Here is a 22,212-nt window from a genome sequence, read left to right as displayed (position 1 = left end):
TTTTTCAACCGACTTTGGGCCAATAAGCGGCGCAGATTCAGGCGGGGGGTCGCTGGTCGAGGCGGTGCTGAGCTCCATGAAGAGCCGCTCACCAATGAGGAGCCGGAGGTGTGAAGCAGCGTCAGCACGTCACAGCCGGTCCCACAGTTTAAGAGCCGCGTGTCTCTCGGTGTTTCCTGCATGTTTGTCGAGACCAGAGAAGTATTAAGAAGTCATGGCAAGAACCAAGCAGACCGCCCGTAAGTCCACCGGAGGCAAAGCCCCCAGGAAGCAGCTGGCCACCAAGGCTGCCCGTAAGAGCGCGCCGGCCACCGGCGGCGTGAAGAAGCCTCACCGTTACAGGCCCGGTACCGTGGCTCTGAGAGAGATCCGCCGCTACCAGAAGTCCACCGAGCTGCTGATCCGCAAGCTGCCCTTCCAGCGCCTGGTCAGGGAGATCGCTCAGGACTTCAAGACCGACCTGCGCTTCCAGAGCTCCGCCGTCATGGCTCTGCAGGAGTCCAGCGAGGCTTATCTGGTAGGTCTCTTCGAGGACACCAACCTGTGCGCCATCCACGCCAAGCGGGTCACCATCATGCCCAAAGACATCCAGCTGGCCCGCAGGATCCGCGGAGAGAGGGCTTAAACTCACCCGACTACACTCAACAAACCACCACGGCTCTTTTAAGAGCCACCTCACTCTCAGCTCAAGAGCTCCTTCCTGCTGATGACACATGAATATTAACTGAATACTAATATTTTAATTGAAAATGCAGTGATTCTGTGTAATATTATATAGATTTTGCACAGTTACCTCGTGATGAGAGGATCTGACAGTCTCAGCCATGCGTTTTCTCAAACTGCGGGTTTTATACACTACTTGTTACATGCTGTGTTATACTGTATGTGAGTTGTTGTTTACTGTGGCAATTTAGCAAAGTTAGAAAAAAGTTATTTCTCTCGGGATGAATAAAGTGCCTATTACACTTGAACACACCACGCAGTAGAGATGGGATTTATGGCTCTTTGAGAGGAGCCGGATCTTGGTGAGCCGTTCAAAAAACTGGCTCATTTGACTGATTTTTATATTTATTAAGTTTTAAGAAGCCAGCCTGGTGGTAACTCATTTTATCTTGGAAATAATCACTGGGAGGCATGATGGGGTAAGATTTGGAACAAAATAATACAAAATTAGATATCCCACCAATATCTGAGTTTGAATTATTCTGAAATATTGATTATAACCTTGTTTGACATGTGTGGACTAGATTTTAAAGATTTTAAAGTGATCTGGATTCATTGTAAATATTCCACAAGGTTGCGCCATATCACTTTGCTTTGACACTGACATCACTATTTTGGATTTACCCTTTATACAAACTGTATGTGTGTAAAGCTACTATGACTTGTTATTCATGCAGCACCGTGACCTTAACACTTACAAATAAATATTAAAAAACAAAGCAGGCTACAATGAATTTTGCTCAGGGGAGGAGCAAAGGAGGAGCACACAGTGATATTTAAAAAAAAAAAAAAAAAAAGAACGGTTCCCAGCTGCGACTCGGTTCCCATCGTTCATGTTAACGAGCCGTTCAATAGAATCGGTTCGTTCGTGAACGTCACAACACTACCACGCAGCTGCTGCTCTGCACTAACTGGTGAGTCTCACTCTTCTCATTACTGCTGCCAGCCTAACATTATAGGTTTGTTTATCTGGGAACTAAATCTGTTAGAACAACGGGTGTGTGTGTGTGTATATGTTTGTGGCTTGACTTGAGTGAAGTGCAGCAGTCAATAAGTCAACATGTTTCATTATCAGTCAAATACATTTAGTAATGTAATTATAAATTACAGTTTTTAAATGCATTGTACCTGTAATATTTAAATGTATTGCAAATATCATACCTACACAGGAATTCGTACACTTCATCATTTTCCTGACATCTTCAACACTGATGATAATTCTGTGTGAAGCAGCAGGTATTATACCTTTAAGTATTTCAGTGCACTTATTGCACTGATTCAAATCTGTCAAAGTATTTATTTTTTTGTATTGGCAAAATGCAGTTCACTGTCCGTAACGATGGGTTTATCTGGAGTTGACATTCCTGTCATTGATTTCATGCTGTCCCACTCTTTTTAGGATTATTGGCTTCCAGAAGCTCTGTGTGCCACTTTTGCTTTGTTGCTTGCCTCAGTTTGATTTTCAGTTGTTTTTCTGTCTCTAAGTGCTCCAAAATCTTGATTTTTGATCTCATAAAAAAGTATGAAGTACCAGATAATGTAAATATTGAAATAAAGTGCAACTACCTCAACAACGCCGACTCCAAAAACGTTGGGACACTGTAAAATGCAAATTTAAAAAAAAACACAATGATTTGTAAATTCTTTCTGACTCATATTCAAATGAATACAGTCCAAATATAAGATATTTAATGTTCAAACTGATAAATTGTTTTTTATTCTGCATTTGATGTTGCAACATGTTCCAAAAATGTTGGGACAGAGGCAACAGAAGACGGGGAAGTTGTTGGATGCTCAGATGTGTTGAAACATTCAACAGGTAAAAACAGGTTCATTAGTAAGTAGTGTCTTCAAAAGGCTCAGGTGTGGGCAAACAGTCCAACAGTTTGAGAGCAACTATTCTCAACATGCAAAGAATTTAGGGATTTCTTCATCAACAATCTAAAATATCATCAAAAGATTCAGAGATTCCAGAGAATTCTCTCCATGTAAGGGACAAGGCTAAAAACCAACACTGAATGGCTGTGACCTTTGACCCCTCAGAGGGCACTGTATTAAAAACTGACGTGACTGTGACGTGGAGACCTGACACCTGAGATATGTGTCATAGAGGTAAAATGAGCTCCCTGAACAGAGATCAGCTCTGTAGGTGTCAGTTCAGCACCTCGGACAGCGACACAGGTGAAGAGGACACCTGGGGGTGTTCCAGAAAGCGGGTTTAGTGAAAACTCCGAGTATGTTAACCCTGAAATGAGGGAACTCTGGGTTTTCAGTTCCAGACAGAGAGGTAAGTCAAACTGTGAATCAATCACCATGGCAACTGACTCTGTGAACTGAACCTGCTCGCTGGCAGGTTTTCTATAAGAAACTCTGAGTTCACCCTGTCTCCTCCCTACTGCTGAGCCTGAAGCAAGCTGGCACACATGGGTTGTCTGTATGTAGGAAATCCTAAGTCATCAACCATCTATATGTGCTTAAAATAGCTGCTGAAATTAGCAAGGATTTCTTTTTAATATTTTTTGGGGGGCACTTTGCACACATCTGCAAGTGTTTGTTGCCATCATGTTCACAATCCACATTCTTGTGTGCCTGTGTGTGTTGTGTCTATAATGTGTGAGCTGTGTACCTGACAATTATGTCACCCCTATGCATGTGTTTCTTACAGCACTGTTTTTTAACCCTATGGGCCCGAACGACGCATAGTGCGTCTAAATTCACACCTGTTCTTCTCTATTGATTTTCTCCGCAAGAAGCCACGCATATCACGTGAAACAGCGGAATTGTCGGTAGTCCAATGTTTTCACAGCGAAAAAAAATGATAAATTTACACTAAAATTATGTACAGTACAGGCCAAAAGTTTGGACACACCTTCTCATTCAATGCGTTTTCTTTATTTTCATGACTATTTATATTGTAGATTCTCACTGAAGGCATCAAAACTATGAATGAACACATGTGGAGTTATGTACTTAACAAAAAAAGGTGAAATAACTGAAAACATGTTTTATATTCTAGTTTCTTCAAAATAGCCACCCTTTGCTCTGATTACTGCTTTGCACACTCTTGGCATTCTCTCCATGAGCTTCAAGAGGTAGTCACCTGAAATGGTTTCCACTTCACAGGTGTGCCTTATCAGGGTTAATTAGTGGAATTTCTTGCTTTATCAATGGGGTCGGGACCATCAGTTGTGTTGTGCAGAAGTCAGGTTAATATACAGCTGACAGCCCTATTGGACAACTGTTAAAATTCATATTATGGCAAGAACCAATCAGCTAACTAAAGAAAAACGAGTGGCCATCATTACTTTAAGAAATGAAGGTCAGTCAGTCCGGAAAATTGCAAAAACTTTAAATGTGTCCCCAAGTGGAGTCGCAAAAACCATGAAGCGCTACAACGAAACTGGCACACATGAGGACCGACCCAGGAAAGGAAGACCAAGAGTCACCTCTGCTTCTGAGGATAAGTTCATCCGAGTCACCAGCCTCAGAAATGGCAAGAGATAGAGACCAGATGAATGCCACACAGAGTTCTAGCAGCAGACCCATCTCTAGAACAACTGTTAAGAGGAGACTGCGCCAATCAGGCCTTCATGGTCAAATAGCTGCTAGGAAACCACTGCTAAGGAGAGGCAACAAGCAGAAGAGATTTGTTTGGGCCAAGAAACACAAGGAATGGACATTAGACCAGTGGAAATCTGTGCTTTGGTCTGATGAGTCCAAATTTGAGATCTTTGGTTCCAACCGCCGTGTCTTTGTGAGACGCAGAAAAGGTGAACGGATGGATTCCACATGCCTGGTTCCCACTGTGAAGCATGGAGGAGGAGGTGTGATGGTGTGGGGGTGTTTTGCTGGTGACACTGTTGGGGATTTATTCAAAATTGAAGGCACACTGAAGCAGCATGGCTACCACAGCATCCTGCAGCGACATGCCATCCCATCCGGTTTGCGTTTAGTTGGACGATCATTTATTTTTCAACAGGACAATGACCCCAAACACACCTCCAGGCTGTGTAAGGGCTATTTGACCAAGAAGGAGAGTGATGGAGTGCTGCGGCAGATGACCTGGCCTCCACAGTCACCGGACCTGAACCCAATCCAGATGGTTTGGGGTGAGCTGGACCGCAGAGTGAAGGCAAAGGGGCCAACAAGTGCTAAACACCTCTGGGAACTCCTTCAAGACTGTTGGAAAACCATTTCAGGTGACTACCTCTTGAAGCTCATGGAGAGAATGCCAAGAGTGTGCAAAGCAGTAATCAGAGCAAAGGGTGGCTATTTTGAAGAAACTAGAATATAAAACATGTTTTCAGTTATTTCACCTTTTTTTGTTAAGTACGTAACTCCACATGTGTTCATTCATAGTTTTGATGCCTTCAGTGAGAATCTACAATGTAAATAGTCATGAAAATAAAGAAAACGCATTGAATGAGAAGGTGTGTCCAAACTTTTGGCCTGTACTGTATAACAGAGCTTTCATACAGCTCTGCACACACAATACTCTTGGATGGATTACTCGCAAATGCAGGGTCGCACAAAAATGCCACGCATATCACATGAAAGCGCAGGAGCAGATTTTTCTAGTGATACCACACACACCATTGTGCTGTCATCCCATCACGCTATAAATCCAGATTAATTGTCTACAAAATAAAAACCTGACGAATTTCTTTACAGTCCATTATACAGATCTTGTTATCAGTCACTTCATATAGTGAGGAATATCGTATCTTACCACGTCTTAGGCTTGCGTGTGTTTCTCCCTGTCTATCCACATTTGTAGTCCGGCTTTCAAGATGCAAATATCTCCATATTGTCCAGTTGACACTCCATCAAACTTTGTATGACAAGACCAGCCACTTCACCTTTGCACCCAGACAACTGCAGCCTAATTATGCATGCTGACAGGGCCGTAGTCACCATATACATTGAGGGGGACACGTGCCCCCCCCCCCATGCCCAAAATGCCCCCCAATATATAACTGAAACTGAAAAACAAATATTATCTTGGAGGACATCATTGCACTTGGTTGACTATTTTCTATGATCTTAGATGTAAATATTGCATGTTTCTTTCAGATAAAACACATTTTTGACTTGTGAATGAGTCAATGGAATTTCTTACAATAATGAAAAAATACTGGCAAACATGTCCGCCTGGCACAAACCACATGTTTTGGACAGCTGAAGTGACAGAATGTCCCACCATCATGGTTCTTATATTGCTTCTTATGTATTATCTCCCCTCTTCATATATGACAGAATATGTCATTTTCCAACTTGCTATGGTGAGACATGTAAAAATGTAAGAATTTAGTCACACAGATTTGTTTTTTTTTTCATTGATATAAAAATTAATATAAAATACAGGCACATAGAAGGACATGAAATGATGGCAAATCTGGTTAGCCCAGATTGTCCAAGATAGCCTATAGCATGTGTATGTAGCCTTTATAATGACTGTGATATGAGCTTAAAAGTAAAGGCAGTAAAAATACCCCAAAAAACGCCTAGGGCCCATAGGGTTAAAAGTGCTTTAAAAATACATTTAGTTGAATTGAGTAGTTTGTCAATACAAAATGAAACTCTATAACTCCCCTCCAGTTGAAAGCACGAGCTCAAAGCGTTCTTGGAGTAACAGGCATTTATTTGCACATCCATGATATCAAACATGCGATCAAACATGCTGTCCAACATGCCGTGAGAACTAGATAAAATAAAAAACACACACCATAATGAGTCAAAGGTAGTACAGAGCATTCTCATAGAGAATGATTAAACAGTTTACATATACATCCAACGAAAACGTGAGCTATCACGCAGCTATCGCGTGAGCTTCACTAGCATATCTAATTAGCGTAATGAAAACATAAAATAACTCTGCATACCTCATTGGTCGCGTTAACTCAAGGGAAGTTAGAAGGGAAACTTCAGGCTTAACAAGTCTTCATGTAGTCCAAATCTTGGTAGAATGCACAGCAAAAGAAAACTTAAAGATCAAAGGTGCTCTGCCCCTCCTGGCACTGCATGCATATACAGGTGTAGCAACAAAACCGACCCGACCCACAGCAACAAAAGAACATTAGTTCCTCTATGAAATATAAGATGTATGTTACCAGGTTTTATGTTCCCAATTGTTTATCACGTTACTTATTTGTATTTATTTACAAATCATATTCTTTCCTAAAACGTAAATTATTCTTTTTATCTCAAATATTAATTGAACTTAAACTGTATTACTGCCTCTGATGGCAGCTACAAACTCCGTGTGTCCAGGTTAAGTTGTGTTGATGTTGCTCAATACTGCACATGATGCAATCCAGGTAAAGTTTATATTTCTGCCTTGTGCTCAGATACTGTAAAGATTAAACCAGCACTTTCTTCAAGTTTTTGATGCCAAATCACAAGTCGACATGTGTCAGCTTACTCTTCTTCTTCCTAGTGATTTGTCATCAGCCACAGTGAAGTGCAAACAAAAGGCTTTGGCAGCACAAGCAACAGTGGATGAATAATTTGAAGCAGTAATCAGAAAACTTTGCTCTTAAAGATATAGTGGGTGGCTCTTAAAAGAGCCGTTGGTTGAGTAGTGGAGGCAGCAGCAGTGTCTACTTGGAGCTGGTGTACTTGGTGACGGCCTTGGTGCCCTCAGACACGGCGTGCTTGGCCAGCTCACCGGGCAGCAGCAGGCGGACGGCGGTCTGGATCTCCCTGGAAGTGATGGTGGAGCGCTTGTTGTAGTGAGCCAGACGGGAGGCCTCACCGGCGATGCGCTCAAAGATGTCGCTGACAAACGAGTTCATGATGCCCATGGCCTTGGAGGAGATGCCGGTGTCGGGGTGGACCTGCTTGAGCACCTTGTACACGTAGATGGCGTAGCTCTCCCTCCTCTTAGTCCTCCTCTTCTTACTGCCGCTCTTGCTGACGTTCTTTGTGGCGCCTTTCTTTGAGCCCTTCTTGGCCGCTTTGACTGCAGTTTCAGGCATGTTGTAGCTCTGGTGTTAACCGAAGAGTATGTGCTGACGGGTCGGAGCGCTGCTATATACATGAAACCGTATGCAAATACAGTGTGCTGTCGCAACTCTGCCACTGGCTGATATTCAGAGCCTCATGCAGTGTAGAAACTTTCCCCGGATGTGACTCATGTTTCTGTTGCTGGGCTGGTTCAAGGATCAGAACCGTGAAATACAGTTTTCTTTTGTTTCAAAACCATCCAGTCAGGAGTCACTTTGAACAACAAGAACATTACATTTCTACATTTGTTTTTTAAATGATGTCTCATAGATAGATAGATAGATAGATAGATAGATAGATAGATGATACTCTATCTAGGAAGGAAATTAAGGCACCCAGTAGCTTTTTACACAACACATACAGACACACAGATACACACATAGATAGAAAAAAAAATAGGTGCAAAAAAAAAAATAAAATAAAATAAACACACCGCAGTGAAATGATCGTACCAGGATCACTACAGAGAGCTGTCACAGTGATATGTTTGTGATGTTAGTACATATTTGTAGTTGACAGCGCAGGTATTGCAATGTAAGGTGATTAGATTAAAGTGTGAGAGCAGTGCAGTAATTAGAAGTAATTAATACTTTGCTATGGATGATAGGCATAGATACATATATGTACAGACACCAGTGCAGATGCAGACTTTAATTTGTTTATCTTGTAAGAAGGAGCTTAGAAGTAAAGTAAAGACTGTAATAAATAAGGAATGCTGGGAAACATAAAAAGCGCATACTGTTAAATATGAAATGCTAACAGAGGATGAATATTTAGACAAATACAAATGCAAACAAGGAGAACAGATCTAAACATAATGTGGTTCGTTCCAGCCTGCTGTCGTTGGGAGGTGCTGAATAACCTTATGACCTGGGGGACAAAAGACTTCTTCAGTCTGTCTGTCTGTTGAGCAGGACTGAGAGAGAAGTCTACCACTGAACATACTCTGCTTAGTGAGTGTGCTGTGCAGAGGGTGGCGGGCATTGTCCATGATGGACAGCAGTTTGTTAACAGTCCTTCTCTCTGTAACGGACATAAGGGAGGTCTCGTCCTCTGGAAGTCCACCACCATCTCTCTGGTCTTATAGGTTTTCAGCTGCAAATGGTTTGACCAGCACCTTTTCACAAAGACCTCCACCAGTCTCCTGTACTCGCCCTCTTGTCCACTTCTTATACACCCAACAATCGCAGTGTCATCTGGGAACTTCTGCATGTGGCGTGACTCAGAGTTGCACGTTAAATCAGAGGTGTACAGAATGAACAAGACAGGGGAGGGCAGATAAACATCCACATGAGGTCCCCAGGAATTCAGAACTAACTGGGAATTTATACTTCTGCGTTGAATAGACGCTGCAGTGCACTTTCAGATGCTGTGGCTGGGCTTCAAACCAGACTGAAACTTTTCATAAATACTAAAATCCTCTTCAAGATGCAGGATAGAAAGGGGAGTTTGGAAATTGGTCTAAAATTAGAAAGAACTGCAGGGTCCAAGTTTCTCTCTTTTAAAAGAAGTTTCACAACTGCATATTAAAAGCAGCAGGAACACACCCTGAGCTAAGGGATGAGTTAACCAAGGTTAAAATGCTAGACCCAACAGTATTAAAAACATCTTTAAATAAACAAAGAGGAATACTGTCAAGAGAGCAGTTTGCAGGATGTAGATAATTAATTATATCACATAAATGAAACTGGCTCAAACTCCTGGAAGACAGCCGGGCACAAAGGAGGGACAGAAGGGTCCGAGACAGAAGTGTTAGAAGGAAAACTAAAAAACAGAGATTTTATCAATAAAATATCTCAAAGTTTTCACACAGAGATGAAGGCTCAACTGGATCTGTGTCTCAGGGATTAATAAGAGAGTTAAAGACATTTGAAGGTTGTGAAGGTGTGCAGTTGTAGGTATGGAGGGAGTAGGGGGCGGAGCTAAGCACACAATCTTGTGGTGCTACTGTGCTGAGGACAGACTCGAGGTGTGAGGCGAACTCTATCCTCCTGCCCCAGGACGGCTCTTCCAAAGCACTTTAAAATGATGGGTGTTGTGCAACTGGTCTACAGTCATTCAGAGAGCTGATGTTGGTCTGCTTGGGCACTGGGATGATGGTGGCTGTTTTTAGACAGGTTGGAGAGATTACAGATATCAGTGAAAACCTCTGCAAGCTGGTGAACACAGTCCTTGTGGACTCTGCCAGGGACCCCATCCGAACCTGTTGCTTTCTTGAAATTCACACCTTTCAGCATGCGTTTGACCTCAGGTTGGAGAGATTAATCATTGAAAACCTCTCGTTTGATGTCTTGTGGCTGCAGCGTAAACGAGGGGTCAGCAGTGTCTGTCCAGCTGCGGTGAAACAACAGTCCAGTACTTTCTCCAATCAGCAAAGAAGTGTTTCAGTCCCTCAGACAGTGAACTGTTGCCTGTCAGTGGGTCTCGGCTGCTCCTGAAGTTGGTGAAGTGTGATTGTTTGAACAGAAATCATTTTTCAAACTGTACTGATACATTTACATAAATACATGAGCTGTTTATAGTGAATAAAGGTGAATTTTAACTTCAGTTATTTACTATGAGGTGGTCATGACAAACATGTTTACCCTGTTATTTATTACGTCTCAGTCTTCATCATGTCAACCTGTTAATATCATTGAAGTGGTACATTCTCTTTGTATAAGTTGCTGACAAGAAAATGCTAATAAAAGAATAACAAAAAAATAAATAAAAGGAGTTTAGTAAAGTAAAACTGTTAAATGTTTATTGTGAAAAGAAATGTGATTTGGGAGGAAAAAGGATGATGTTAAAGGCTTGGTATGTTTCACAATGTGTTGTACATACATAACATAAAGTGTTAACTGTGGGCCAGTTAAATCCTCTGTGTCTTGTTTGTGTCTGATGTTCAAGTAAACAATTTAAAATATATAGTTGTCACCATCTAGTGGACATAATCTGATACTGTGAACTTAACTTTTTGTGCACTTGATAAATTAGATCTAGAATGTTTCTCAAAGTGGTAAGAGGTGAAACTTCTTCTCCATCACAACTCTCTGCACTATTAGCCTACAATGATCTGTCCATCCATAATGTTCATGTGATCATGATGGAACTGAAACAGTGTCAGTGTAACATTGAAAGTCACTTCCTGCTTCCACAGACAGCTGACATGTATTTGTCAGTGTGTTTGATCATTAATAGGACAAAGTTATGAACTATTTCAATCTAAAGGAGTCACAGCAGCAGCTGTGATGGGAAGTCTGGCTAAACTGCACCATGAGCCTCGGCCATCAACGGCGTGTTTGCTGCCACCACAAAAACGTGACTTTATTCCAAAGTCATCAACAGCACATGGTTGTTTTTACACGGAGTCCCTGAACAAACATGTGGGCCAGCTGGAAAACGGCTTTTGATGGAGCTGTGATGCATCTGAAATCATTTTAGGAGAGAAATGAGTGGGAAAAGCCGCCGAGCAGCGCTGGCCACGGCGGCAATAGGTGAGGTGTGGAGGCTCCACAGACAAAATGCAGAGAGCATCAGAGCTCTACATGACTTGAATATGAAGAGACACAAGTCCGCTATCGGCCCCTTCACTGTCAGCCTTCAGCACCTCTCACACATTTAGTTTGGACTCTTTTAGCAGTCCAGAGAAAACACAAGTTGCACGGCATCCACACTGCACGGAGGAGCCACGGGCTGGCTTGAGTCTCCACGGTTCTCATGATGTGTTTAAGGACAGCCTCCTGCTCGGAGCTTTCCAACAGTCCAGTCACACTCTCGTCTTGTCCTGAGTGAGAATACAACAACTGTAATAGAAGATGGCAGAAGTAGCTCCAGCTCCAGCTCCAGCCGCCGCCGCTGCTGCGCCGCCCAAAGCGGCTAAACCAGCCAAGAAGAGGTCTCCCGCAACGAAGAAGAGCAGCCCCAGCGTCAGCGAGCTGATCGTTAAGGCTGTGGCCGCATCCAAGGAGCGAGGCGGCGTGTCTACGGCCGCCCTGAAGAAGGGTCTGGCTGCCGGCGGCTACGATGTGGACAAGAACAAGGCCCGCGTCAAGACCGCCATCAAAAAGCTGGTGGAGAAGGGGACCCTGGTTCAGGTCAAGGGGACCGGGGCCTCCGGCTCCTTCAAGATGAGCAAGAAGGCAGACGCCCCCAAGGCCAAGAAGCCAGCGGCCAAGAAAGCTGTTAAAGCTAAGAAGCCCGCAGCCGCCAAGAAGCCCGCAGCCAAGAAACCTGCAGCGGCCAAGAAGACTGCGGCAGCCAAGAAGGCAGCTTCCCCGAAGAAAGCCGCCAAGAAGCCCACGAAACCCGCAGCGGCCAAGAAAGCAACCAAGAACACCAAGAGCCCTGCAAAGCCCGCAAAGAAGGCTGCTAAGTCCCCCGCTAAACCTAAGGTGTCCAAGAAGGCACCTAAGAAAGCTGCCGCCAAGAAGCCTGCCAAGAAAGCAGCACCCAAGAAGAAGTGAGCTGTCATCACTCTCAACAAAGGCTCTTTTAAGAGCCACCCACATCATCATTAAAGAGCACTGTTTTCTATTGTATTATTAATATCTGCACACAGAGTTGTATTTAAAATAATGGAGATTGCGAAGAGAAGCATAGTAATAATACACCAAATCACTGCAAAGGTTTCATTCAACAAAGTAGGTAAAATGCTTAAAATAACAGTTGATGAGTCATCAGAGAGACAGGTAATAAACCGTATAATATATCCCCTATGGTGGGCCAGCCATATATTCTGCCTCCAGTCTAATTTCTCCTGATACTCTTGATCTCTTTGATGCTCTATGCTACTGTAGGAGTTAACTTACGACATATTCAAAACGAAACAAGTTCTTTCCTGTTCCAGTAAATATGAGCAGCTACATTGGAAAGAAGTGGCAGCAGCTCCATCTTTTATATCAGTAAGTGTATTGAAATCGCAACATAATATTTTAAACTCAATATTAACTGTATTTTCTCTCCTTTCTCCCCCAACCACCCACTGTGATGTTCACCAGCTTCAGGGACTGACCAATCCTGTGCGAGCAACAGCACAGTCACATTTACATCGTGGCTGTAATTAGACCCCTCTGCGTTCGGCGTCACTCGACTGTACAGAACTGTGCAGCTGTGACTGTCTGAAACCACCGTCAAAAGCGAAAGAGCAGTTATGTTCTGTTTTATATAACCTTTTAGATACTTTTAAGATAATTCAATAATTTGTTTATATGAGTATAATGTATTTTCTAGTCAGTATATTATGACTATTCTGTATCACATACATTTATAATAAACTGTAGTAGTTTTGTGAATGCAAAACAATCATTTGGCAAAATTGTGGTGTATTGTCATATGATAATATAATAATATAATATAATACAATATAATATAATAATGGCAGGAGGGGTAATATTCGTGTTCTGTATCACTTCTGAAAATTGGCATTAGTTTAAGCAGGCAGAGGACAGTGAATGTGCTTGTGCAACTTTCACAGTGATGTACGGTACAGAGGATGTTCCATTCATTCTTATTAAGAAACAATAGTTAAAAAAAAGAAACCGTCTGAGCCCCAGCACTGTGGAAAAGTTATTTCTAAAAAAAAATGAATAAAATGTCCCTAGTAACATAAGCACAGTCACATCACAACCCTCTCCCCAATTTGTTTCCACTTTCCCTTTTGACTCCGCAATTGTATCATACAGACAGACATCATATTGATAAGTTCATAATTTATGTATTGGCATTACAAACATCATTCATTCAAAGCTTCACACACCAAAGCCATGGTGCCATTATAATCACTCTGCCTGTTTTACATTTATTGTTCACTTGATGGCACAGTAGAGCAAATGAAGCACCATGAAGCTTCGGCCCATCAGCTTCATCTCGCCATCACTAATCACTCGTGCTCTGGTTTACTTTTGTTGTCCTTATGTTGTTCTTCTGTGTATTTTATTTTCTTTTGTTGGCACTGATGATTTGGGGTTTGACACCAACCTGCCAACGGGACTGGAGATGAAAATAAGTCACCTGGCTGTAATCTCATGCATGTACATGTAAATGTCCCATTAACCTCCCGGCAATTCATTTTCGTCCTCTGTGGGGGACATGAGTCTGAGACCTAAGTTAAACATTTATGCAGTCTATTTGAGTCCCACTGTACTGTCAAGAGGACATCCTGGGCTTTCTAATGATGCCACAGTTGTGGGGGTGTGGCTAACAGAGCACATGCACTCTCTTTTCAACATGGCAGGAATCACAGCTTCCACATATTATGGCATCAAGGGAGGGAAGTGATCATTTTTTTGCAGATATCATGTTTCTGTTGCTAATAATCAAATTGTTTCTTCAATATAAAAGTCAATTTAGTAAGATTTCAGAAATGTACAATATTTTTAACCCCGTCAAAACACAACTTTTATTCAGTGTCGTTTGTAGGGGACAGCGGGACTTGCTAACTTCTGTTTTTAACCAATTTCCATACTTCCTAAACTGTGAAGTGCATCAAATGTAACATTTGTGTTTCGTTCGTAACGTTTGTGTGTTTCAAAGACAAAAAGCTGCTTCCTGTTATACCATGCATTATCTGTTTCTACCATGTCGTCTGTTTCTAATGATGTTTTAGTGTTCAGATGTGTTTCCTTCATCTGTTTTTTTGTAAACATTTTTATTGAATGCATTTAACTGTTTTAAATGCTCATGAAATGAAAAGGAATTGGATTCATCTGTTTTAAGTGTTCAGGAAGTGAAAAGAAATGTAATTTATGTTAGAAAAAAAACAAAATTTGACACCAAGCAAGACCCGACGTCCACTGTAAGGGACATTTGACAATAAATAAAATAACATTAATTTTCTTTTTTTTTTGCTGTAACATATTTCTTTCAACTACAATACTTAACCCTAACCTAACTATAACCATCTAAAAAAAATCTAATTATCAAAACCTTTTTTCTTCCAGGTCTCAGGAGGTTAATGCATCTTGTCCCATTTAAAAAAATGAATATAATACATCTCAAAACTCTTTTGGCCTTTGGTGCATTACATAGACCTACTATAGACTTTATTCTCTTATCCAAGTATTTGTGAACGGAAACGTCATGTTAAAGTCATATGCGTGCATTGTTCAATATTGTTACATTAGGAGAAACGAGCTCTGCGGTTGATGTGTGTGGCTCTTAAAAGAGCCGTTGTGTTGAGGTGAGCTGAGGCAGTGATTTAACCTCCGAAGCCGTACAGGGTGCGGCCCTGCCTCTTGAGAGCGTACACCACATCCATGGCGGTGACCGTCTTCCTCTTGGCGTGCTCGGTGTAGGTGACGGCGTCACGGATGACGTTCTCCAGGAAGACCTTGAGCACCCCGCGGGTCTCCTCGTAGATGAGACCGGAGATACGCTTCACACCGCCGCGGCGAGCCAGACGGCGGATGGCGGGTTTGGTGATTCCCTGGATGTTATCACGGAGAACTTTACGGTGACGCTTAGCGCCTCCTTTACCGAGTCCTTTGCCTCCCTTGCCGCGACCACTCATCTTGTCCGAATCTAGTTTGTTCCGACTGATGATACTCGGCAACAAAGTATCAGTACATAAATGCTTTCTGCGGACGTAGTTGAGCACCGCTGGGTGGAGACCCGTTTTTCCCCCTAACAAAACCCTCCGCCTTCACAATAGAAGCAGGAAATCCCCATTCTGAATGAAAACAGGCTCATAAACACAAGTGACAGTGCTCCTCAGCTGGTAAACTGCATTTTTGGTTTGTATCAAATCCATTAGAGTCATAGCAGGATATGTAACTGTACAGTCAACTTCAATCTTTATATCCTGAAGTCAACTGGATTTCTCTCCAGATGATACTTGATGTTGGCTGCTGCTGTTACAGTTTTCATCACTTATCATAAACTTGTTAAGTTAAGGTAAATATAAATTAAATCTAAGTTATCTGTATCTCACATATTCAACAACCACCAACAGGTAGAAGTGAGCTTCAGTTATTTTCCACCTGCAAAGTCGAGTCTTTCTGGAATAATTCTCTAGATAAGTGAAATTGTGCTGTAAAGATGAACAGCAGGTACTGAGACAGTAAACAGCAAAATCCTTGATAAAGCAACACTGGGTTGAGTTACCGAGTTGATATCCAGCGTCGTGATACCGATTATCCTGATTGCCATTGTTAGGGTTAGTCAACCCAGGATAGGTCTGGGTAACCCAGGAAAGGTTGATCTCGCTTCGTGATACAGGCCCTGGGTCTTCGCCTTGGCTCTGACTTTACCGGTCGTTTTACTTTTTCTTTTTTCTTTTTCTTTTTACAAAAATACTTTATTGAATTCCATACAAAAAATACACTGCAACAACCAAAACATGTTCCAAAACACAGAAAATCAGACACGACAACAACCCTGACTCACAAAAAATACACTTTACAATAATAAAGTGCAAGTAGGCAACAAGGTGCACATATTAGAGTCCATTAAAAGTGCAAAATGTTCCACGGAAGAGTTTGATTCTTATCTAATGTCCTTCTCCTCCGGAGGTCAGCCTGATGTGTTTTATTACCATGTCTCCATCTGTAACAGTCTGTTGGAGGGACATGGCACATCTGGTTTTCCAAAGTTTGTATGAAGTGATAATAATGACCACTTGATACAGTTCTTTGTGTTTCTGTGGGATGTTTTCTGTTATGAGTCCGAAAGTTACTGACTTGTAATTGATGTCACAAGATTTTTTAACAAGACCGACCCAGGGTGCTTTTCTTGAGATGGCCTCTGACACACTCAAATCAACGGCGCCAAGGCCTCCATACTGTCTGCTTTTAAACAAAAGGTCATGTTTAGTGACTTCTCTGGTGGTTGCCCAGACCAGGTTCACACTGTTTATTTAATTGTTTTAATATGCTGGGAGTTGGTGGAAATGTGTTAGCAAGAAAGAGGAGTTTGGATAGAATGTATGTTTTCATTATATTAATTCTAGATTTATAATTAGTATCTTTGTTTCTCCATTTATTAATTTCTTCTTTAACAAAATTTTTTCATCCCAATTTCATTCACTACAATCATTATTACAGAGAGTCAAACCAAGTATTTTAATTTCTTCTTTTATTTGAATATTTAATTGAGGTTTTTTACTCTCCGTTCCTATCCAAACTCCCTGAGTCATAATGTCAGTTGGGGGCCAGGAGGGTACATAACTCCTCGAGATCAGGTGGAGAGACCCACTTCCTCTCAGGAGGAAATCCAGGAAGAGGAAGTATTTAAGTGTGGGAGTGGCCTATTTGAATCCATTTTGTTTGAGGCCATGCTGCAAGGTGAGTGTGTTTGCTGATCCTGTAAGTTCATTTAGCTCCTTTAACTTCAACTTATATTGTAGTTATGCTATGTAGCATGTGAAATAGAGTATGGTGAATGTGCTAGGAAAGGTAGTATCAGCACTGTCTCTACCTGGAGCTCGCATGTACGGAGCCTGGGTTTGGTTGAAGGTGGCAGTGCTGTTTGGGCTGAGAAAGCCATGTGTAAGTAAGGTAAAGGAGGTTGTTGGGTTGGTGTGGGGAGCAGTGAGAGCTGGCATTAGGGGAGTGTCTCTGGGACGCCAGAGATCACTGTCTAGCCTCCTGGAGGTGTCGTGGGACCAACTAGATGAAACACTGGTGAAAGGAGGTTCCCACCTGATGACCCCAAAGACATGTTAGTTATTACTGCTCATTGGTTTGTATAGTTAAGCCTTGCCATAATAGCTTATCATAGGGCTTAGGAGGTTATTCACTGAGTGCTGATCCTTTCTCTAGAGCACAAACTCCTTGTGTTTATTTGAACTCATTGTTGAATTTAGCACCAGACGCCAGTTCATAAAGACACAAATGATTAATTAAAATGTCCATCTCTAACTGATTCTTTATAATAACGGTAACGTCATCGGCATATGCCATTGTTTTAACATTGCAAATATTAAGTTCACCTGATATCAAAGGGTTAGCATTTATTATTTTGATTAAAGGGCTAATGACTAAGATGTATAAAGCAGCACTCAGTGGACAGCCCTGCTTTACACCTCTTTCTACGTTAAAAGAATCAGAAAGTACATCATTAACATTTCTACGGACACATGACTTTCTATACAGACATCTGATCATATGAATAAAATCATTAGACATAATCAAAGGCTTTCTTTTGATCCAGCCCGATAATGAAAAAGTCTTGTTTTTGTAGAGTCTCTCTCAATGTGCACAAGATGTCTCACATCAGACGTCCTTTAACTGCACGTTTGTTCTTTTTCTATAATATCATCTAGAGTATCATTTAATCTATTCATTATTATTTTAGCTAATATTTTGTAATCTGTATTCATTATAGTCAGGTGTCTGTAATTATTTATATCTGTCTTGTCTCCTTTTTTATATAATAAGTGTAACACACCTTCATATAAAGAGTCACCAAAAGTACCAGAGTGCAGAGCTTCATTAAACATAAGTGTGAGTGTGTGTAACATGTCATCTATATATAACTGATAAACTCAGTAGGAAGACCGTCAGGACCTTTATCTACATTCAACTGTTGGATAGCCTGAATCACCTCCTCTTTTTTAACTTCTCCTCACAGAAAATTATCGTTAAGTGCAATGCTTCTGGGAGCAGATTCGAGTACTAAACTAACATATCCAGAATCAGCCCCCAGGAAGCAGCTGGCCACCAAGGCTGCCCATAAGAGCGCCCCGGCCACCGGCGGCGTGATGAAGCCTCACCGTTACAGGCCTGGTACCATGGCTATGAGAGAGATCCGCCGCTACCAGAAGTCCACCGAGCTGTTGATCCGCAAGCTGCCCTTCCAGCGCCTGGTCAGGGAGATCGCTCAGGACTTCAAGACCGACCTGCGCTCTATATTCATCACTTATAATTGTATGCATCATATCATAATATTAATCATGCTATCATGTATACCACCAGATAATCCTCTTCTGTAGTCTCTTTCTGATGGTATGAAGTTAATACTTCTGAAGAAAAACTTAATATTCTGCCCTATAATACAATTTATGGATATTTATCCATAATGTCTAATCAAACTGAACAACCTCCCGGGGAGCCCCAACATTGGTCCTGATGGCAGAGGAAAGGGTTTTGTTCACATTAACAATCTGGACTCTGTTCATGAGGAAAGAGGCATAGCAGTGAATCAAATATGGATTTAACCCCCGCTCAACCATTTGAGACCAAAAGGTCAGGTTGAGTCGTACTGAAGGCAGATGAAAAATCTAGAAAGATAGCTCTTGCATAGGTGTGAGGTCTATCTAAATGCTTGGAAATGATATGAACCTTTTCTAGAGATTTCATAATCACTGAGGTAAGAGTGATTGGTCAAAAATCCTAAGGTTCTTTTGGACATGGGATTTTAGGTAAAGGCTTTATGTGTGACAGAGGAACAGTGTGTTTGTCTACAGACCCCTGAAAAATTGGTTGCCACACAGGAGCCAGCTCATTTGCAAAGCTCTTCAAAAGAAAGGCGCTACAATCATCTGATCCAGCAGCTTTCTTGGTATTCGTACACTTCATCATTTTCCTGACATCTTCAACATTTGATGATAATTCTGTGTGAAGCAGCAGGTATTATACCTTTTAAGTATTTCAGTGCACTTATTGCACTGATTCAAATCTGTCAAAGTGTTTAGATCATTGGCAAAATGCAGTTCACTGTCCGTAACGATGGGTTTATCTGGAGTTGACATTCCTGTCATTGATTTCATGCTGTCCCACTCTTTTTAGGATTATTGGCTTCCAGAAGCTCTGTGTGCCACTTTTGCTTTGTTGCTTGCCTCAGTTTGATTTTCAGTTGTTTTTCTGTCTCTAAGTGCTCCAGAATCTTGATTTTTGATCTCATAAAAAAGTATGAAGTACCAGATAATGTAAATATTGAAATAAAGTGCAACTACCTCAACAACGCCGACTCCAAAAAAGTTGGGACACTGTAAAATGTAAATAAAAAATAACGCAATGATTTGTAAATTCTTTTTGACTCATATTCAAATGAATACAGTCCAAATATAAGATATTTAATGTTCAAACTGATAAATTGTTTTTTATTCTGCATTTGATGTTGCAACATGTTCCAAAAATGTTGGGACAGAGGCAACAGAAGACGGGGAAGTTGTTGGATGCTCAGATGTGTTGAAACATTCAACAGGTAAAAACAGGTTCATTAGTAAGTAGTGTCTTCAAAAGGCTCAGGTGTGGGCAAACAGTCCAACAGTTTGAGAGCAACTATTCTCAACATGCAAAGAATTTAGGGATTTCTTCATCAACAATCTAAAATATCATCAAAAGATTCAGAGATTCCAGAGAATTCTCTCCATGTAAGGGACAAGGCTAAAAACCAACACTGAATGGCTGTGACCTTTGACCCCTCAGAGGGCACTGTATTAAAAACTGACGTGACTGTGACGTGGAGACCTGACACCTGAGATATGTGTCATAGAGGTAAAATGAGCTCCCTGAACAGAGATCAGCTCTGTAGGTGTCAGTTCAGCACCTCGGACAGCGACACAGGTGAAGAGGACACCTGGGGGTGTTCCAGAAAGCGGGTTTAGTGAAAACTCCGAGTATGTTAACCCTGAAATGAGGGAACTCTGGGTTTTCAGTTCCAGACAGAGAGGTAAGTCAAACTGTGAATCAATCACCATGGCAACTGACTCTGTGAACTGAACCTGCTCGCTGGCAGGTTTTCTATAAGAAACTCTGAGTTCACCCTGTCTCCTCCCTACTGCTGAGCCTGAAGCAAGCTGGCACACATGGGTTGTCTGTATGTAGGAAATCCTAAGTCATCAACCATCTATATGTGCTTAAAATAGCTGCTGAAATTGGCAAGGATTCCTTTTTAATATTTTTTGGGGGGGCATTTTGCACACATCTGCAAGTGTTTGTTGCCATCATGTCCACAATCCACATTCTTGTGTGCCTGTGTGTGTTGTGTCTATAATGTGTGAGCTGTGTACCTGACAATTATGTCACCCCTATGCATGTGTTTCTTAGGATTTTAGTCCTTTTGTACTAGTGATGTGTCGGTCGCGAACAAAACGGCTCATAGAGCCGGCTCTTTGAAGTGAACGATGGGAGCCGGCTCCCGATTGGGAGCCGCTTTGGGGTTTTTTTTTGTTTGTTTTTTTCTGTTCAAGCCGCACGTGATTGGTCAATATGTGTGGTGTCGTCAGTGTGTCCTAGGTGAGCAGAAGGGGGAGGGGCAGGGGTTACAGGCACACACAGCACAGTGAGCACATGAACAGGAGGGAGACAGAGAGAGACAACATGCTGGAAAGGTTAAAAAAAAAAAAAAAAAGTTGAGAATGAATACAGCAGGAAAAGCAGTAAAAATTGGAATCATCAACTACACTGACAATACAAGGGCAGAGTGTAGAGTCTGCAAGATTAAAATCTCATATCCAAACAACCTGCACAGTAGTGATGTGATGTTGGCGAACGAGCCAAGTCTTGGAACCGGCTCTTTGAAGTGAACGAGTGAACCGGCTCTTTAGAGTGAACGAGCCAGTTCCTAATTTCTTTTTTGCTTTAATTTACTCTGTATCCATTAATTTCAGATTATGTGATGTTTTGAAGTTGAGAGAGACTAGTTTGTAAGGGAGAAAGACAGTGCAGCCGCTCACTCGTTCACTTCAAAGAGCCAGTTGAAAGACTCAGCTCGTTCGGGAACGTCACATCAATAACTAACCCACTATCTGCTAGCACTTACTTGTATTGACAGGCTTGTTGTTTATAAAGGCCGTTGCTATGGCTACACCAAACTTTATATCTGCAGAGTCTATTCTGGGTCCACGTTACAATATCACGTGATGCGATAAATCAGCAATGTGATTTGTCGTTGAACACACACAGCAAAAACCAAAACAACAAAAAACAAAAACGGATGAACGAACCGCATCTTTGAACTGACTCTTCAAAGTGAATGAGAGCCAAAGAACCGGCTCTCACAAGTGAACGAGAAATCCCATCACTACTGCACAGGCACATGAGAACTGTTCATCCATCAGTGCAATTGGAAGCAAGCAAACCTATTAATGAAGGTGCCAGTGTGTCTACTGCAACTGCTGCTGCAGCTTTAGTTATATTCTGTTGTGTGATTCTGTAAACTTCTGTTGTTTCACTGTAAATAATTACAAGTTTAAGATAGTTAAGTGTAGTAAAAAGCTAAAAGTTTAAAACAGTTAAAAGTTTTTTTGTACTTTATAATTTATTTTTTGTAGCACTCTGTGAGTCAGAGTATATAATGTCGTATAAATAGTAAACATTTGATGCAATGTATTTTTTTTTGACATTAGTAATTTATTTTACACATTTTATATTATTGTTGGTAATAAATTAATTTAAGCAACAAAAATCTGAGGAGCCACTTGGGAACCAAAAGAGATGGCTCTTTTTAGTGAGCCGAGCCAAAAGAACCGGATCTCTAAAGAGCCGGAATTCCCATCACTATTTTGTACAGCACCATGGTCAACGTGAGTTGTTTTTAAAATGTTCTTTATAAATACATTTA

General features: G+C 41.5%; 4 protein-coding genes across 4 annotated transcripts; 2 read left to right on the top strand and 2 right to left on the bottom strand.

The window, feature by feature from the left end:
* The first annotated feature begins 194 nt into the window (after positions 1-194).
* On the top strand, positions 195-1,234 carry LOC144461752 (histone H3-like). The gene has a single exon (XM_078165146.1). It carries the CDS (start codon positions 215-217, stop codon positions 623-625), a length of 411 nt encoding a protein of 136 aa, XP_078021272.1. The 5' UTR covers positions 195-214; the 3' UTR covers positions 626-1,234.
* Positions 1,235-6,346: 5,112 nt separating this feature from the next.
* Positions 6,347-7,717, bottom strand: LOC144461748 (histone H2B 1/2-like). The gene has a single exon (XM_078165129.1). The coding sequence runs from the start codon at positions 7,698-7,700 to the stop codon at positions 7,323-7,325; it is 378 nt and encodes a 125-aa protein (XP_078021255.1). The 5' UTR covers positions 7,701-7,717; the 3' UTR covers positions 6,347-7,322.
* Positions 7,718-11,481: 3,764 nt separating this feature from the next.
* On the top strand, positions 11,482-12,862 carry LOC144461755 (histone H1-like). The gene is made up of 2 exons (XM_078165157.1): positions 11,482-12,169; positions 12,708-12,862. Exons 1-2 carry the CDS (start codon positions 11,526-11,528, stop codon positions 12,718-12,720), a joined length of 657 nt encoding a protein of 218 aa, XP_078021283.1. The 5' UTR covers positions 11,482-11,525; the 3' UTR covers positions 12,721-12,862.
* Positions 12,863-14,828: 1,966 nt separating this feature from the next.
* On the bottom strand, positions 14,829-15,251 carry LOC117249469 (histone H4). The gene has a single exon (XM_033615147.2). The coding sequence runs from the start codon at positions 15,215-15,217 to the stop codon at positions 14,906-14,908; it is 312 nt and encodes a 103-aa protein (XP_033471038.1). The 5' UTR covers positions 15,218-15,251; the 3' UTR covers positions 14,829-14,905.
* Between the last annotated feature and the right edge of the window lie 6,961 nt (positions 15,252-22,212).

The sequence above is a fragment of the Epinephelus lanceolatus genome, chromosome 23 (genome assembly GCF_041903045.1).
Source record: "Epinephelus lanceolatus isolate andai-2023 chromosome 23, ASM4190304v1, whole genome shotgun sequence".
Classification (NCBI taxonomy): Eukaryota; Metazoa; Chordata; class Actinopteri; order Perciformes; family Serranidae; genus Epinephelus; species Epinephelus lanceolatus.
The sequence above is the reverse complement of the archived record's forward strand: the minus strand, read 5'-3'. Positions and strand labels throughout refer to the sequence as shown.

What these genes read in the sequence shown, in the direction of transcription:
- LOC144461752 (XM_078165146.1), top strand. Translation starts at nt 215, where the DNA reads ATGGCAAGAACCAAGCAGACCGCCCGTAAGTCCACCGGAGGCAAAGCC.
- LOC144461748 (XM_078165129.1), bottom strand. Translation starts at nt 7,700, where the DNA reads ATGCCTGAAACTGCAGTCAAAGCGGCCAAGAAGGGCTCAAAGAAAGGC.
- LOC144461755 (XM_078165157.1), top strand. Translation starts at nt 11,526, where the DNA reads ATGGCAGAAGTAGCTCCAGCTCCAGCTCCAGCCGCCGCCGCTGCTGCG.
- LOC117249469 (XM_033615147.2), bottom strand. Translation starts at nt 15,217, where the DNA reads ATGAGTGGTCGCGGCAAGGGAGGCAAAGGACTCGGTAAAGGAGGCGCT.